The sequence below is a fragment of the Cornus florida genome, unplaced genomic scaffold (assembly GCF_030987335.1).
Source record: "Cornus florida cultivar Cherokee Brave unplaced genomic scaffold, ASM3098733v1 CherokeeBrave_3.0.0_Hap2_Chr02, whole genome shotgun sequence".
Taxonomy (NCBI): Eukaryota; Viridiplantae; Streptophyta; class Magnoliopsida; order Cornales; family Cornaceae; genus Cornus; species Cornus florida.
The window spans coordinates 44,654,183-44,671,297 of NW_026775572.1; the positions used below are offsets into that span (position 1 = coordinate 44,654,183).

The 17,115-nt window shown below is 34.8% G+C and overlaps 1 protein-coding gene across 2 annotated transcripts; it reads left to right on the forward strand.

The window, feature by feature from the left end:
• The first annotated feature begins 8,114 nt into the window (after positions 1-8,114).
• On the forward strand, positions 8,115-15,820 carry LOC132294837 (uncharacterized). 2 transcript variants are annotated; one of them, XM_059792837.1, is made up of 5 exons: positions 8,115-8,215; positions 10,405-10,558; positions 11,699-11,821; positions 15,152-15,254; positions 15,358-15,820. In XM_059792837.1, the coding sequence occupies exons 2-5, from the start codon at positions 10,464-10,466 to the stop codon at positions 15,613-15,615; spliced, it is 579 nt and encodes a 192-aa protein (XP_059648820.1). In that variant the 5' UTR covers positions 8,115-8,215; positions 10,405-10,463; the 3' UTR covers positions 15,616-15,820. The 2 variants fall into 2 exon arrangements, with proteins under 2 accessions (XP_059648820.1, XP_059648821.1); XM_059792838.1 differs by lacking the exon at positions 8,115-8,215 and adding an exon at positions 10,190-10,210.
• Positions 15,821-17,115: the final 1,295 nt, after the last annotated feature.

Here is a 17,115-nt window from a genome sequence, read left to right on the forward strand (position 1 = left end):
TAATTTTTACAATAATAAATTGACATGCATCTCAAATAGATTGTTTTAACCTTCAGGACGTAATGAAACTATTTAAATCTAATTAATTGATTAAATTAGTTTAATTCCAATATTCATCCATTTAAATTGCTAGATAATATTAAGCAATGAAATCCTTGATTAACAATATGCAAATTTATTTAAAACTTTGTATTGTTCAAGTTCATAGCATATAGTCATATATTATGCATTCCGGTTATTAATATAATTTATTTAAATCATATAAATCATCCAAACTAAATTAAACATCATTGGACCCACCCTAACAGTCAAACAGAACCTTTAAAAAACAAAATCTGCAAGTTCCCAGTGATAGAGCATGCTCTTGTTTTGAGAGAGCAAGCTCTGTCCTCAATGGAACAAGCTCTCAAACTAATGGAGCAAACTCTCAAACTAATAGAGCAAGCTCTCAACTAAAAGAGCATGCTCTCGGCCTGAGGGAGCCGGCTCTCTCATCTGAGAGATGTAAAAGTTTAATTAGGAGCCGGCTCCATGCCCTTAGAAGCTGTCTCTCGACCTGTTTTACTCATTCTTCTTCGTCCCCGGCGTTTTCCGATCATTCTGATTATCACTGTTGAAGGTTCTAAACCTCCGTTCTATGTCCCAAACAATCCCAGACAATTAATTGAAAATATTTTGTATCAACAACATGAATCAAAACAAGTACTCTTGCAAGTATGATTGAGATCAAGTCACTACACATAGAAACATATAAAGTCAATTTTAATTCCAAATAAGCATGCAAGAAAGATCCAATTAATATCTGATTAATCCTAAAATTGTCCTAAGCTTGTATAGAACACAAATCTAAGGGAAAGAGTATGAGTAAAACTTGCCTCTGGGTTTCAGATTGAAACATTAACCTCTGCTTCTTAGCTTCTCCGACGATACCTGCCGCCGTCAAAGCCTTCTACTGCTCTGGTTCTAACCCACGAACAGCCTTCAACCTTCCTCCTTGGTCCGGCCTAATTCTTTGGCCAAAACCCTCTTTCTTGTCTCTCGGTTTCTCTTCTCACCTCTCTGTTACTTCTCTTTCTCTAGGTATAATACAACTCCCGTAATAAACCTAGCTTCCTCCTTTACCGACTTAAATATATAAATATAGGCAATATTATTTAACCCTAATCCTATACGTAATACAAATCTACTTATAAAGATAATAAAACTATATAGTAATACTATTACTACCTTGTAATATTACGTATTTTCAAATATATGTAACCATTTACAAATATAATATAATTATATATTTATATAAATATATATATATATAACTGAATCCTCCTTATCATTATTAACTAGAATAATAATAATAATAACCTCTAATACCCATGGGTCATAACCCTTACCCATGTAGATCCATCCCAATAGTCCATGTGACCAATTTATTTGGTCCATTACAACAATTCAAATCCAACTCCATTTTTAAATTAAAATTAAAATAAAACAATTAATCATTTACAACTAATAAATAATTGACAAGAAATTTCACACAATTAAACAAACAATTCACACATTAATAATCAATTAAAACGCACAATTAAATTACATATTTAAAATAAACAACGAATCAAATAAACTCACATAAGCAATTAAAACAAATAAACATATAACATGAAGCTACATAAGCACCTAAAATACAATAAAATAAATAATTAATCCCCTTTTATATACTTTTGAAAACTAGGGGTATTACACATATAGTGGACATGAATACCATGATTTACCAGGATACACAACTATCCACTATATCCAGTTATGCATTCCAGGCAATATACGCTCCCTAACCACCGATCCAGAAACTCAAACTTATATTATGGCACATATCCATATAAATATAAAATCCATCATATCCAAAACATAAAATTAAACTATCCGCCATAGTTTTTTAATGGCATGTCATCCAACTGGTTCCGTGGCCCGACACGATTAGATGGAACTTAACTTAATAGCCAATCCATCCATAATATGCCCCTATATCCTGACAATTGTACATTAATCCACATAATCCAACAATTGATGTAACATATATAATAATACATCAAATAATTCAGAAATAAACATAATAATAATCAAATACATACATGATCATATTATACTGCCAAAACATGATTAAAATCATATACACATACTTTGAAATTGCTAGAATAATTTGAAGCAATTAAATGATCTATTAACAACTTATGAGTTATTTAAAATTTCATATTGTCTAAGTCCTTAGCATATTAATGTATATTATGCATTCTGCGAGTTTATCATATCCATCTTAGTCATTTAAATCAGTCATTATGAACTAAGCAACCTTAAAACCCCATAAACCCAATATCAAACCCCAAAAACATGCTCTAACAATTTACTCAGCAAGGGAGCCGGCTCTCACCCTGCTACTCACCTTCTTTTCCGTCTTCGGCTATCTTCAATCTTTCCGATCACCTCCATTAAGGGTCCTAAGCGTCTGTACTAAGTCCCAAAGTATTCCAATTATTTATTTAAGCCTTTATGCATAATTAAAACAAATTAAAACAAGTTTTCATGCATCAAAGATCAAAATCAAACAACCAAATATACATAAACACGTACACTGCTTTTTAATCTATTTAAGCATGCAATCATAGTCAGTTTTAATGTTTAATCATCCTAGAATTTACCTAGGCATGTATAGAATACGTGATCAAAGGGGAAGAGTTAGAAGAAGAACTTACCTTTAAGGATTTCGGGTTAAAACCTTAAACCTCCTTCTTCCTCTATTTTCCAGTGACCCTTGGTTGCCTTCAAACCTCTCTGTTGCTCCTGGTCTAGCCCACGAGCAAGCCTTCCTTCTCCTTCCCTTGGTTCAACCTTCAACTTTGGTTAAGCCCTCACTTCTCTCTCAATTTCTCTCTAAACTCTCTGCCTCTAAAATATAACGTGAATAGGGTTTTGCAACCCTTTCACAAACCCACAACATATATATATATACACACTACTATAATATAATCCTACTCCTAATCCTACCCCAACATTAGTTACCTTAAAGAATAAGAAGGGAAAAGGAAAATAAAATATAAAATAAACTATACATATATATACAGGTCCTCTGTCAAAAACGTGCATGACTACACACACACACACACACACATACGACATTAATAACTATATATATATATATATATATATATATATATATATATATATATATATATATATACCTAACTATCATTCCATACTCCCTTTGTCCCATATTAGACGTCCGTGTTTAGAAATTGGAGTTTTTAAGGGGACATGCAATTAATGCATTGTCTATTTTTAAAATTACCAACTTGTCCTTTTTAGTTTAGATATGTATAGTTACCAAGTTTGAAATTTTTTGAAAATATAAAGGACAATGATGGAAAGATAAAGCTAATTTGTTTTGACATTTCAAAATGAACGACTAATTTGGGACGTCTAAAAATGAGATAATGGACTACTAATATGGGACAGAGGTAATAATAATAATAATAATAAAAATAATAACAATCTATCCTTATATATATATATATATACATAAACTAATATCCATAGGTAATCCTCCATACCCATCAAGCCTCCTACCCAAGTAGTCCATGTGACCCATGTGGTTGGTCCATTACTAGTATCCAAATCCATTTCCTTTAAAGTAAAATAAAAAATAACAATTTAATTCCTAACAAATAAATACAAATAATCACATCGCATTTAAATAATTATTTTCATACCAACAATAAATTAAAATACACAATTTAAACACATAATTAAAACAACCAATCAATTCAAGTAAACAAATAATAATTACCCACGTAATCAAATAATCAAATAAAAATGCAATAAAATAAATAAATAAATCCCGAGACTATCCTTCTAAAATTAGGGGTATTACAACGTTGCTAGGTTTCGATTCGGCGAGAACGGCTCAATATGGGAAGGGTTGTTATGTGCAAGAAGAAGATTTTAGGCTCTGAGCAAAATTACGTAGCTAATTGTTGCGTACATGGTCGTAACACAGCGATTGACCAGCTACAATTTCTTCTCCAAGGACACCTTCGACCTCCTGTACAAGATCTCCGTTGGTGACGCCTTCACCTTCTTCTCTACCTGCAATGCCTACAACATATATATATATATATATATATATATATATATATATATATATATATATATATATATATAAAATATAGTATGAAGATCCCAATTGTTGACATCACACACACACAAACGCGCGCGCGCACACACACACACACATAGCCCTAGTAATTATTGTATACATCGGAATCGCATCACCGCTGTGCCATTGTCATGGATAGTCGTCGGAGCCCAATCTAATCTCCTTGGTCATCTCCGTCACTGGAGCCCAAGAGAGACTTATAGAAGTTTCGAACGAACCAATCTTTTCTCATCCTGATCATCTCATCAACTGTGAATATTTTCATCAAATTCTTTAAGCCAAAGGTTGTAGGTGTCTCAACCGCCATCTTTTTTGTCACCGCCTGTGGAATAAGTGGCAAAAATTCTTAAATATGGTTGGGTTTGGCAGTTTTTGGATTGTGGTTTTTTTTAGGCATGTTTGGTCCAAAAAAAAAAAAAGTGTTTTGATTTTTACCATTAAAAAAAATAAAATATTAAAGGGCAATTTTGACATTTCATAACTTTTTAGGGGCTATTTGGATTGAATTTCTTACAAGGGGTGTCTTTGTTAAAAAAAGGCCTAATTTATATATGTCTATCATTATAGTAAACCTCAGGGGTGTCATTGTAATTAACCCTGATAAATTGCACTGAAAGCCCTGAGGTTTTGGTCAACACCACTCAGCGGACGGTCAATGACTTTTTTTATATTGACACCACCTGAGGTTTCAAAAATGAACATTGACACCCTTTCAGACCTCTTAAACCATATAAAATTACCTTTTAACCCTTTGACTTGTCAACAACTCAGTTTAAATAATGAAATTACAAATTTAAACTCCTAACTAATTTAATAGACCAAACTAGTATTTTCATCTCTTCTATAGATATAGATATAGTTTATATTTAACAATACTTATACCACCATAACCACCACCACGTACAACATAAAAAGAAAACAGAAAAAAGAAAATTAATTTTTTAAAAATAGCTAGATAACTGTACACTACATAATCACCACCATCACACCCAAACACAACATTAGAAAAAAATTAAAAACAACCATGACCAACCCATACGTATACATCCAAAATGCCACCAGAACCACCACCACACCAAAACACCACCACCACCACCACAATAAGAAAATAATATTTTTGAAACATCTTAATGACCAAGACACCACCATAACTACTACAACCACACTTAAACACCACCACAACAACCACCACCATAGTAGGAAAAAAATTAAAGACATCCATGGCTAGCCAGACCCACCACAAGAAAAAAAAAACAGTTATGTCCAATTCAGACACCAATTCTCTTCTTTCCTATTACACCCGCTTTCCTTCCCTTAATCATCTCAATCATAAATCCAATACCACCACAACCACCACACCGCAACATTTTTCTCACAAATTCTGCAAATTAACTTGCCGTAGCCACCATCTCCTCCACCGCCAGTTACGTTTTCCTCCATCAGCCACCAATAGCTCCTTGACCGACAAGAAGAATGACGATGGTTGCAATTTATCAAAAAAATAAAATAAATAACATAGTAAGAAAGAGGGAATGTGAGAAATTAAGAAGAAAGAGAGGGAGTGTCGACGACTAGGTACTAAAATGAACCAAAAAAAAAAAAAAAAAGGGTTAGAGATTAGGGTAAAGAAAGAGGCTTAATGATAAGGGTAGTTTCGTCAATTAATAGAGCTGATATTTTGTAAATTAATTGAATTAAATAATCAGGAGCAAATATGACATTTGAAACCACAGGGGGTGTCATTGTTAAAAAAGTCGTTGACCCGTATCTGAGTGACATTAACTGAAATCTCGGAGGCTGTCAATGCAATTTACCCAAAAATAAAAATAAACGACTAACTCAAAGAAAAATTTTGACATTTCAATTATTAAAATATAAATTAAAATGCAAGTAATAAAAAAGGGAGTGTAAATATGATCTTCCTTAATAAAAACATGTTACCACTGGCGATGGATGGAGTTGATCGTAGCCATCCCCTTGAGTACCGGCCATCGAAGAGAATTCTCTCTTCCTTTCGTGTGAAATCATTCCATCGCTGAACTCATTCACCAATCAATAAAAAAGTGAGAAGCCACATGGATGCAACCAATAAATTGAACCATATAGTTTTGGCCCCTTTTTGCGGTAGTACAATTCGATTGTATTATAAAATTAATGAATCGTTGATTACGATTCGGTTCTTACCTTCTCAGTTTGGGATCCAAAAGGACTGAACCAAAACATTAGTACCAAAATATCTAAATTATAATACACTAGTTCAATTTTGATTGATAGATGGTAAGCCTTGACACATTGATAAGGTTGTTCCATTATGACTTGGAGGTCGCAGGTTGAAAACTAAGAAATAACCTCTTCGCATGTTGAGGTAAGACCAAACCACGCAATGGCTAAGGCCGCTCGTGCAGTGGGTTTACCTTTTTTTTTGTAGTTTGATTATGATTGGTAGTGAATATAACTTACCATAGTGTAGTACATAGGAACATCATTTATATATATATATATATATATATATATATATATATATATATATTTCAGTTTTATTCCTCGAGTGGTATTTATACAGGTCGGCCATGGCCCAAGGCGATCGCCTTGGGCCTCAAATTTTGATGACCATAGGGGATGGGGAAAAAAAAATTAAGTTAGGGCAAGTCTTAGTCAGCTTGGGCCTCAAATTTTAGAGGGGGATAGGAAAAAAAAGGTTAAATACAATGACACGTCCTGAGATTTATGATAATGATAGCCATATACAAGTTGAGTTTTTTTTAACAATGATACCCCCTCAAGTTTAATACAGTTAACAAAGACACCTCAATTATCACTTAAGGAATTAACATTGTTGCCCTCAACTTATCAGTTAATCAATTTAAATAATAAAATTACCTTTCTAACCTTGTATAAAAAAATAAAATAAAAAAAATCAAACTAAAAAATTTCTTTCTCCTCAGTACTGTCCATTACATATTTTGTATCTACAAATCTATCATCTAAATAAACCTCTGTTACAGCGAAGGTCTCACCCACCATCACCACCACTTCACTATTCAAAACCCAAATCTTCAACATACACTCACGTGTGTGTGTATATATATATATATATATGTATTTATATACCTCTAAGGTCCTAGCATGGTTTCAACGGTGGCCACGGCTGAGGCGGCATTGACACCACCACAACCTTCACCTCAGGCACGAGAATGATCCAAATTAAGAAGAACATGGTCATCACAAGGATGGGCCTCGTCTCCCTACTCGACAACAACATCGCCCAATTTGATGCATTCAAATTCCCCACTCAATTCGGCGGCCAGATCCGAGGATTCAACAATGGCGAATTTTTTGGTGGTGACGGCGGCAACAGTGGTGTGGGATTTAAGGGTGGAGAGGTCTAGGGATTTGGTGGTGGGTTTGATGGAGGGGGCGTGGGTTGGGTTTGTTAGGGTTAGGGTTTGAGAGGTTATGGTTGTTCGTTGCTCTGTTTTTTCTATTGTGGTGGTGGTGGGTTTGTTAGGATAGGCCATGTTCTCCGTTGCTCTATTTTTTCTGTGGTGGTGGTGGGTTTGTTAAGATTAGGATTTGAGAGGTATGGTTGGTAGTTGGTCTATTTTTTCTATTATGGTTGTGGTTGTGGAAGTGTGGTGGTATCTAAGGTTTTTGATGGAGAAGGTAGAAGGTTAGAGAGAGAATGGTGATGTATACTGATGACATACCAAGGGCAAAAACGTCATTTAAGAGTTCTGATTAATTTTTAATTTCAATTAATAAAATATTGAAGGGCAATCTTGACTTCTCACATCTTTTAAGGGCATGTTTGGATCCAATTTGTGACAAATGTGTCATTGTTCAAAAAAGACTCAACTTGTATATATGGTTGTCATTATAGCAAAGCTCAGGGTATCATTGTAATTAACCCAAAAACATATATATTTTAAGTCAGGGAGACGACACAATCTGCTTCGACACTCTGCAGGACGCAGCCTCCGCTATCGCCTCAGGCTCAGGTGACACCGTGACAAGGTATGTTCATCCTCTCTCTATCTTCTCTCTCCTTTTGCATGAATCGATCTTTTTTTTTTTTTTTTTTTCCCTCTCCCCGAGTCCACACCAGTGTCACAACAGCAGCAACCATACCCCCTTTCCTCATAATTTTTTGCATTTTCACATTCAATCCTACGAAAATTAAGGATCCCTTCTAGTGGATTAAGGACCTGAGGTAATAATTAACTTTTTCAATCTCTAAACTATGCTCATACTTAAAAGTGCCATATTAAGGTTTTTAGTTTTATTTTTATTTTTATATGAAGATACATACCACCATTATTGATGTTATTTGAAGTTGGCTCAGCTAGAAATTCAGTTAATAATACTGTCAAAGGCTCAAAGCACTTGCCATCAGAATGTACAAACACATGGAAATCGGCTTTAACAAAACATAAGTTAATGCTTTTTTGTATTAATTTGCACAGGTTTTCTGTAGCAATGATCAATCAATCACTGCTACTAAAGTTGATTCCTCATCCTGAAATCAAGAAAGGGGTAAATGGCTCCCCAAAAAAAAAAAACACAAAAACACACACAATGCTCCATTGAAAACTCCAGCCGGGAGATCATTCGACCAAACTGCTTGATTTTAGAATTTTTTTTTTTTTTTTTTAATTTTTATTTTTATTGTATGATCGGCAATGCTTAGTTATTATTGTTGATTCTCCATCCATTTTATGTTAATTGTGATCTTTTTTCACATGCTAGCAGGACACTCTTCTTAGGATCTTGTGAGGTTATTTGCCTTAACATTTACTTTGATATAAAGTTGAATTTTGATTTTTGTGACTAAGTTGTGTTGAATATTTCATTTTAATTTTTTGATGTAAACTAAATCGTGCTCTTTTTAAAACACCAAGACCGGGTTTTTTTTTGTGTGTTTTCAATATCAATATATTTTATGTTCTTATCATCTCATATTAATGAAAATTCCGCATTCTTATAAATTTTTTTGTGCTTGTGGAAATTTCGGACTCTTTAATTGATAGATTTATTGTCATTAGTTACCTGCCTGTCTTATGTACAGGCGCACAATTATTTATTGGTGGTGATAGATTTATAGTTATTAGTTAGTTGTCTTATGCAAACTGCGCAAGTGTACAATTATTTATTGTTGGTGATAAAAAGTTATAGTTATTAGTTAGTTGTCTTAAGCACACTGCATAGGCGCACAATTATTTATTGGTGGTGATTGATCTATAGTTATTAGTTAGTTGTCTTATGCACACTGTACAGGGGCACAATTATTTGTTGGTGGTGATAAATTTATAATTATTAGTTAGTTGTCTTATGCACAATGCAAATGCGCACAATTATATTAGCTATAGAATTTGAAAACATCGTGTGAAAATTCCGCACTCTTATAATTTTTTTGGTGCGTGTGAAACTTAAGGGCCTCACATTTGAAAGTTTGCCTAGGGCCTCTCAATATATTTGAAATCTCAGGTTTGGCCCTGTATTTGTATATACCAAAGCTGTAGAACCGAGCTGAACTGGTCATATACAGTTTGTTCTGATTCTATTAATTTTGAGAGTGGTTCGATTCCAGTAGTTCTGGAACCATTGGGAGTGAGTTGGTCCTGCTTCATTTTTTTTTTTTTTTTCCTAGTTGGTACTTACACACACATGTTTCTTTTGAGACTTGAGCCCCTGACCTCCCTTTGGGAAGTAAGAGGCTGATACTGCTAGGCCACTGGTCCATTGGTGTCCTGCTTCATTCCATAATTGAATTGAACCTCAACCTTGTGCACCCACTAGATGAACCATCCAATCCAACTCACGGTGGACCGAAACAATTATATGGGCCAGGCAGTGGGTCTTTTCTATTTGGCCCAAGTTCTCAAGAACTTTATCAACTGTACTGCAATGAACTGTACCTTAAAGTTGAGTTTCTTTGTTAGGTCTTTACTGATTGCGTTACAATTTCAAAGCTTTAGACCAAATGATTTGGCCTACAATTTACGAATAAAGGTGCCATTTCTACCATTTCCATACTCCAAATTCATGTATTTGTGTTAAGAATCTAACTCCTTGTTGATATATATATATATTTATATATCTAGATGCTTGGTTCTCATTTTGAATTAGGGCCATTGACACATGTAGTTTCTGCCCTATCTTTCTCTAAGTCTCATTTGTTTATAATATTTTCATTGTGGGTGCAGGAATTGAAAACTAGGAAGTTGTGTTACTGTGAAAGCTATCTTTACAAAACCAAAGAGTCATGTCGTTCATGAAAGGTGATTTGATTACAAGAACGAGAAAGCTTGTGAAAGGTTTGGCCAAGGCCGAGCCTATTTGGCTCAAAGCCATGGAACAGTATGTCCCAGATCTGTTTTCTTGAAGTAGTTAGAAATAGCTTGATTACATGAATCAATTTGTCTAAATTTCAGTTTATATAAGTTTTCTGGCACATTAATTATCATTAGAAATTCTATGCTTGTCAGACATTAGGTTGGGGTCTCTCTCTCTCTCTCTCTCACACACACACACACACACAATGCTATTTTGGGCTTAAACAATAAGAGTTGACTTCAAGTAATGAAAAGGGCTTGATGCAAATAGGGGGAGAGTTGTATGCATTAGCATATCCATGACTCTGGAAAAACCTGTAGGTGCTCTACAGGTTGCCCTGCCATTTAAAGCCCTACAGCAATTTTTTCCCACTCACTTTCTGTGGAAAATGATGGCATCATAGTACGGGTTTTGTGCTTTTAATTCGGTTTGTTGTTGTGAAAGTGTTCTTTGGTCTTGACCAAACTTCCTTTCGCTTACTACCCATTTAGCCTTCCTCACAAACCCGCCTCCAAACGCCAGTACCTCTTTATTTCATTTTTCTGTTAACTTGTCAAATATTTTTTTTCTTTCTATATTTGTTGTTTTTATTCTTAAATTTGTCACATACTAAAAGTAATCCAATCAAACAACCAAGTTGAGGGTAAACACACTCACATTTCCTGATTGATTTAGATTGTTAATCCTAATTAATTTTATTATTGTCAATCGTGTCAATTGTTGAGAAGTTAAACTCGGTTCATCTCAATTCACTAGTTATTGGACACCTAAAGTCACAATCCCCCAACCCATGAAGGAAAAAAGTGTGACTTTTCTTAGACTATATATGATTTTGATGCATGTGGTGTCCTATATTCAGTTCCTTATAGAAGTTACTGGGAATCTCTGGAAGGAGATGTCAAGCTATCATATATATGTGTGTGTGTGTGTATTTTTCAGATGTAGTTAGTCAAGTTTATTCGGTTGTATAAGATGTAAAAATTAAGTTATCAAATATTTGTGCCTAGTCAAGACTTTCTGTCAAGGACCTCAAGGTATATATTGAGAAGAAACTTTTTTTGTATTATTTTGATGTTCCTCCGTCCATTGATATTAAACTTATGGTGAGATCATTAGTTATGCTTTAATGCTTTGCTTATAATTGTGCTTGATTTTGTAATCCAGGGCCCCACCTGCGACATTTCCCCGTGTTGATAACACTTTTAAGCCAATCAGTCTGTCTGAGGATGTTTATGTAAAAAAATTCTTTAAGAAGCATCCAGACTCTAAACATGACGATCCTATCAGGTACTGCTCTACCCCTGTATATATTTATCTTTGTAGCTTTAAATATCATTTCGTTCTTCCATATTCTGTACAAAGCTTATAAAGAATGCTATATGGCCTTACATTTTTTATCTAAAGGTACTGCTTGAAGTTTTATAATAATAATTGTAAAATGAAGTTTAATGACAGAGAAGGGAAGAATAATTTAGAAATTCATTGTGCTAAACGCTTTTTCAATTCTTGTTATCAACCCTGAACAAGCCGGAATGAAATTTTGAGAATTGGTTTGAAGTGGGTATGTGGTCTGAAATTTGATGTCAATTATTTTTGGGTTGATTTGGCTTTTGTATGTGAGGGTTTGTGCTTTGTGCACATATATGCTATGTTACATGGACTCTTCAAAAGTAGTGAAATACCCGTGTCAGACACATTTTGCTCGAACATGGGTATGGGATATGTGTTTGCACTTTTGGTTGGATATTTACTTAAAAAGCATTTCCAATCATTCAATTTTATCATATTATTAATTTAAAGGGAATTAAATGCTTATATTGAACACTTAGTTACATAAAAACATTACTTTATTCTAGAAAATAAAATAAAATAATAAATAAAATGACTATTTAGCAGTGTCTGTGTCCTTCCGTTTGAAGATTTGATAAATGACGTACCCAGGAATTTTGTTTTGGGGTTGGGTTGGGTTGGGGGGGGGGGGGGGGGGGGGGGGGGGGTGGGTGGGTGTGGTCATTGAAATGAAGTTAAAGATAAATATTTTAAAAAATAAAGTAATAATCATAAGAACCTGATTACTTAATGAGATAGAGAGAGAGCCGATTACTTTAGTATCTTCTGGATCCAAAAAAATCAGTGGGGGCAAGAGTATATAATGGAGTATTTTCAAAAATTGAGTGGGGGCATTTTTCTAATTTTAACAAAATATATAGATAGTAATACAAATAAAAAATATCCAATGGGGGCATCGACCCCCACTGGGCCTATGCTAGGTCCGTGGCTGCCCGACACACGTACCCGAATCCATATAACACAGTATATATGTATGAATAAATTCTCTAGTATTATAAATTTATGTATTTGAGAACTTTGTGGAAGCCATTTTCAGGTAATATTTTTCATTGATTGGTGCGATGGTGAAAGTTCGGGCTAAGCTTAAGAATTTGTGTTCAAGGTTAAGAGTGATCACTTTGTGAAAGGAATGCCAAAGCTTATGTTTGATTATTGTGCAGCCCTCCTAGCATTCTATACAATGTTACATGTACTTGTCATTTTAACTTTGGGTGCCCGTTTTAGCATGACATAGGTGCCGAACACGAGTAGTACATGATTGTCATACATCTAGGTCTGAATAGGTGAAGAAAAAAAAGAGGATTAGGAAAAGGCAAAAGGATAAAAAGAAAATTACTAATATTTTCTTGAGGATTCATCTTTAGTTGAGAAATGGTCTCTGGAGGTAATTTTCATTGCCAATGTAGCGTAGGGTTCCATATCTTTACTGAACCAATTAAGTCGTAAGAATGAAATCGTTTTTGAAAGAGAAACAAAAACAACACATTCAAGTGACTGAAATGAGATAGATGTTAGGAATAACTGAAAGAGATAACTTCAATAATCAACGCGTAAGGGAGAAATTAGGAGTGATGCCTATTAGTGGAAAAGTTAAAGAAAGCAGACTTTGGTGGTACAGATATATTCAACACAGGCCAGAAGATGCACTGGTGAGAAAAGGAAGATTGGGTTGTGTAGTAGCCTAGTTGGTAAGGGACAAAGAGGTTGACCAAAACTAACATGGAATGAATTAATATTAAATGATTTTAAAATATTTATTTTAACAACAGATATGGCTTATGATAGAAAAGAGTGGAAAAAGGAGAATCCATGTGGTCAATGCTGTCCATACCGGGTAAAGGCGAGGATGATGAAGATGACGAGTGAAATTGTTTTTGAACCCTAATTCATTTATTCCAACATTTTTTTTTTTACACAAACCCTTATACATATGTTTTAAATTATTAGAATTATATTACCACTCACTGTCTTTGTTTCTGATAATTTAAAAAATGTCTCGATAATTATATTTTCATAATATTCCTCACGTCAATTATATTTTTCATTTTACCCTCCATATTTGGAGGGTGAGTCTTGGTCCAACGGTAAGGTTGCTCAATTGTGACCTGAACGTCATAGAGGAAACAACCTCTTCGTATGCGGGGGTAAGGCCGTGTACATCCGACCCTTCCCAAACCCCACATTGGTGGGAGCCTCGTGCACGGGGCTAAACCTTTTTATTTTATCTCCCATATTTAATTTTTATTTCAACAAGTCCCAACACATATTTCATGGACTTTTCAAGACTTTATTGGTGTCCTAGTACTCTAAACTTTGGGATTGGAAGGATCTGGCATGTAAATCTGCACTTGTACTAACGCTCTTACCTGAGTTCATACAATGTTGATCCTGCATTAGTGGGGCCATTATTTGGTAATGGCAGTTATAGCTTTAATGATTTGCATTGTTACTGCTTATGGTGGCTGAAGGTTGAGTTGTAATAGTTACTGTTATTTGCTAATACGACAGCTAATAATTTCGAGTTGGCCTCGTTATCAAATGTATTTATTTTCCAATTTTAGGATATATGTTGACCGAGTATGGAACTGTGAATCAGTTTCTTGACTTCAAGGCTAGTTAATGAGAAACTGATTGTGTCATGACCAGCTGATGCAGATCATCACCTCTGAAGCTACTTAATAGAACTAGAAGTAAAAAGTGTACCTTTTGATAATGAATGAAATATATGTAAAAGAAGAGAAAGAAAGAAAGCTGCCCAACTGCCAATTAAGAGAACCACGGGATTATGATGATTGATGCTGGTGGCATCTTGTATAAGTTTCAATTCATTGCTAAAAGCATCGATCATTGTAGGTAAAAGAGTTATCTTTGTTTCCATTCAACTGATAGTTCAAGGCTGTTTCTTGGCTTCTGGTTTATTTATCTACCTATTTATTTAATTTCTGGTGCAGCGTTAAATATGTCTTCACCTAAGGTCTAATATGCATTTTGATTCATGCCGTTTTTTTTGAATGTAAGAACTTGCTTGGCTCTTTTATAATTAATTTGATTGATAGAATGGATTAAAATCTGACACGTCAATCTAAACCTGATGCTCTAATGTAAGGGAAATTAGAAAGTAATTTATTGAAGCTGTTGAAAGTTTGTTGTTTTTTATATTATACTTGAGATTTGTGTTCATATCATGATCTCATAGCCACAATTGGATTGTCACATTCAGTTAAGAGCTTCAAGTTGGTCATCAATTTCATTTGTCTAAAATTCCAGGTTACGTGATTTTAATCCCCCTCCAGCCCGTGTGTTTGGTTGGCGAGTGCTCGAGTTGACGGAGCAGGGAGTGAGTGAGGAGGAAGCTATGGCCCTAGCAGATGTATATTTTCATGATTCCAGATTCTTGAATTTAAATGTCCCATGACCAAATCCTCATCTGTTTATGATATCTTTGTCAATCTAACATATACTTTCTTCTGTAGATGGAATATCGAGCGGAGAAAAAGGCCAAAAAGAAGGCATATGTTCGTTTGAAGCAAATTGCACGTCAACAGGGGAAAAAGCCTCCTCCAAACCCATATCCTAGTGCTATCAAGGAGATACAGGCTGAAGAGAGGAAGTATGTCCGTGAACGTTTCCATAATCCCGATATACTGAAAATTGTGCAGAAGATGAAAGAGGATAGGGCAGCTGAGATGAATGACAGAACCAGAGGCGGTGGCGGTTTTGGTGGCTGGTAAAGTAGCATGATGGATCAAATGTGGACTCATCCTTTTCTCTTTGAAGTTGAGTTATAATAATACTTTTAGTTGGTCAGTTATTGGGATATCTTTTACATGAATTTGATTTCCTGAAATTTTGTCAGTGGAACTATCAGATAAAAATGAATAAGAATTGAACTATAATGTTGCCAATATTTCTTGCTGTTGATTTATTATTTTTGCATTCTGGTTTCACTGATTTAGGCTATGGCTAAATATTTTAATGTTAAAACATGGACTTGTTATTATGTGTGCCTCACAATGACTAGAACTTTTCTTTATGGGGAATCAACATGATACTAGCTCATTTTGACAGTTGAGGAAAATGTAGCTAAAATTTTAGGGACCATCCCAAATTTTTGTTTTGAAGTGTTTCGGATATTTTTCATTATATGTTTCAGATATAAATTTGTTCTCTCTAGCTATAAGTGCATTTAATCCCTGAGGAATGAGGATTGGTGTGGTGTGGAATGTGTTGTAGTCTGGTCAGATGACAGGGATTGGTGTGGTGTGGAATGTGTTGTAGTCTGGTCAGATGACAGGAATTCACGGGGTATATCTATCGACCCTGCACAAGCTACCGCAAAATTTGGAGTTTAGTTTGTGGAGCATTACATCAATGGTGGTTGTGGTTCTGTTGAATGATATTGCATCAGAAAGTGGCATAAGCCAGTGTTCGTGACCAGGGAAGAAACAGAAGTGCGGAGGAGGAGGGAAGGAAGGAGCAATTGCTAGAAGGCAGTTCGTCGAGGGATATTTTCCAGAGTGCTAATCCATGGGATGGTAAAAAAGATCGACTGTTGGTTCACTCAGTGCTGTTCAACTCTGTGGAAGGGAAAACGGGAGGCTCCATGACTGCTTCAGTGCAGGGGTCTCGAGTTTTCGACACAGAATTGGTTGATCCTGGAGATCACAAGGGAGGTAATGCCATTTTATAGAGTTGAAACTCAAAGCAAGTGGTTAGAATTAAGCTGGCCAGGTTCGGAGGGATTGATGAAAAGGATTTTCAACTTGTGAAGAAGCAGAAGACAGGAGAGACTTGTAAGAAATGAAAAGAGGTGATTGATCCCTTTATTAATGTGATAAATAGTCCTCAATAGAATTAAAAACCAATTTAAAGGACATAAAAAGTCTAGAATAACACAAGATTTTTGAAAGTAAATGCTACCATTGTACACCATCAATTCATAGTGTATACAGATTTTGATAGAAGCATTTGGTGATCACACAAACTGAAAATGGAATAAAATAAAAATAAAATTTGAGGCCTGTTTTGAGTAAAACAGCCTTGAAAATTGAGAAAATAAAATTTTATTCCTACAGTACCCTGAGGGTATTTACAATTTATATCCCACACCATGTGTAAAATACATCTAAGAATATTGTAGACTTTCTCGTATAATCCAATACTCCAATGGTCAAAAGAAATTGTACATTCGGCCGGATACCCTTCTTGAGGTGCAAGAATGCAATCTAATC

Excerpts from the sequence above, each read along its gene's own strand:
- LOC132294837 (XM_059792837.1), top strand. The coding sequence starts at position 10,464 with ATGTCGTTCATGAAAGGTGATTTGATTACAAGAACGAGAAAGCTTGTG. Across the intron at positions 10,559-11,698 it reads TGGCTCAAAGCCATGGAACA|GGCCCCACCTGCGACATTTC; the intron begins GTATGTCCCAGA and ends TTTGTAATCCAG. Across the intron at positions 15,255-15,357 it reads AAGCTATGGCCCTAGCAGAT|ATGGAATATCGAGCGGAGAA; the intron begins GTATATTTTCAT and ends TTTCTTCTGTAG.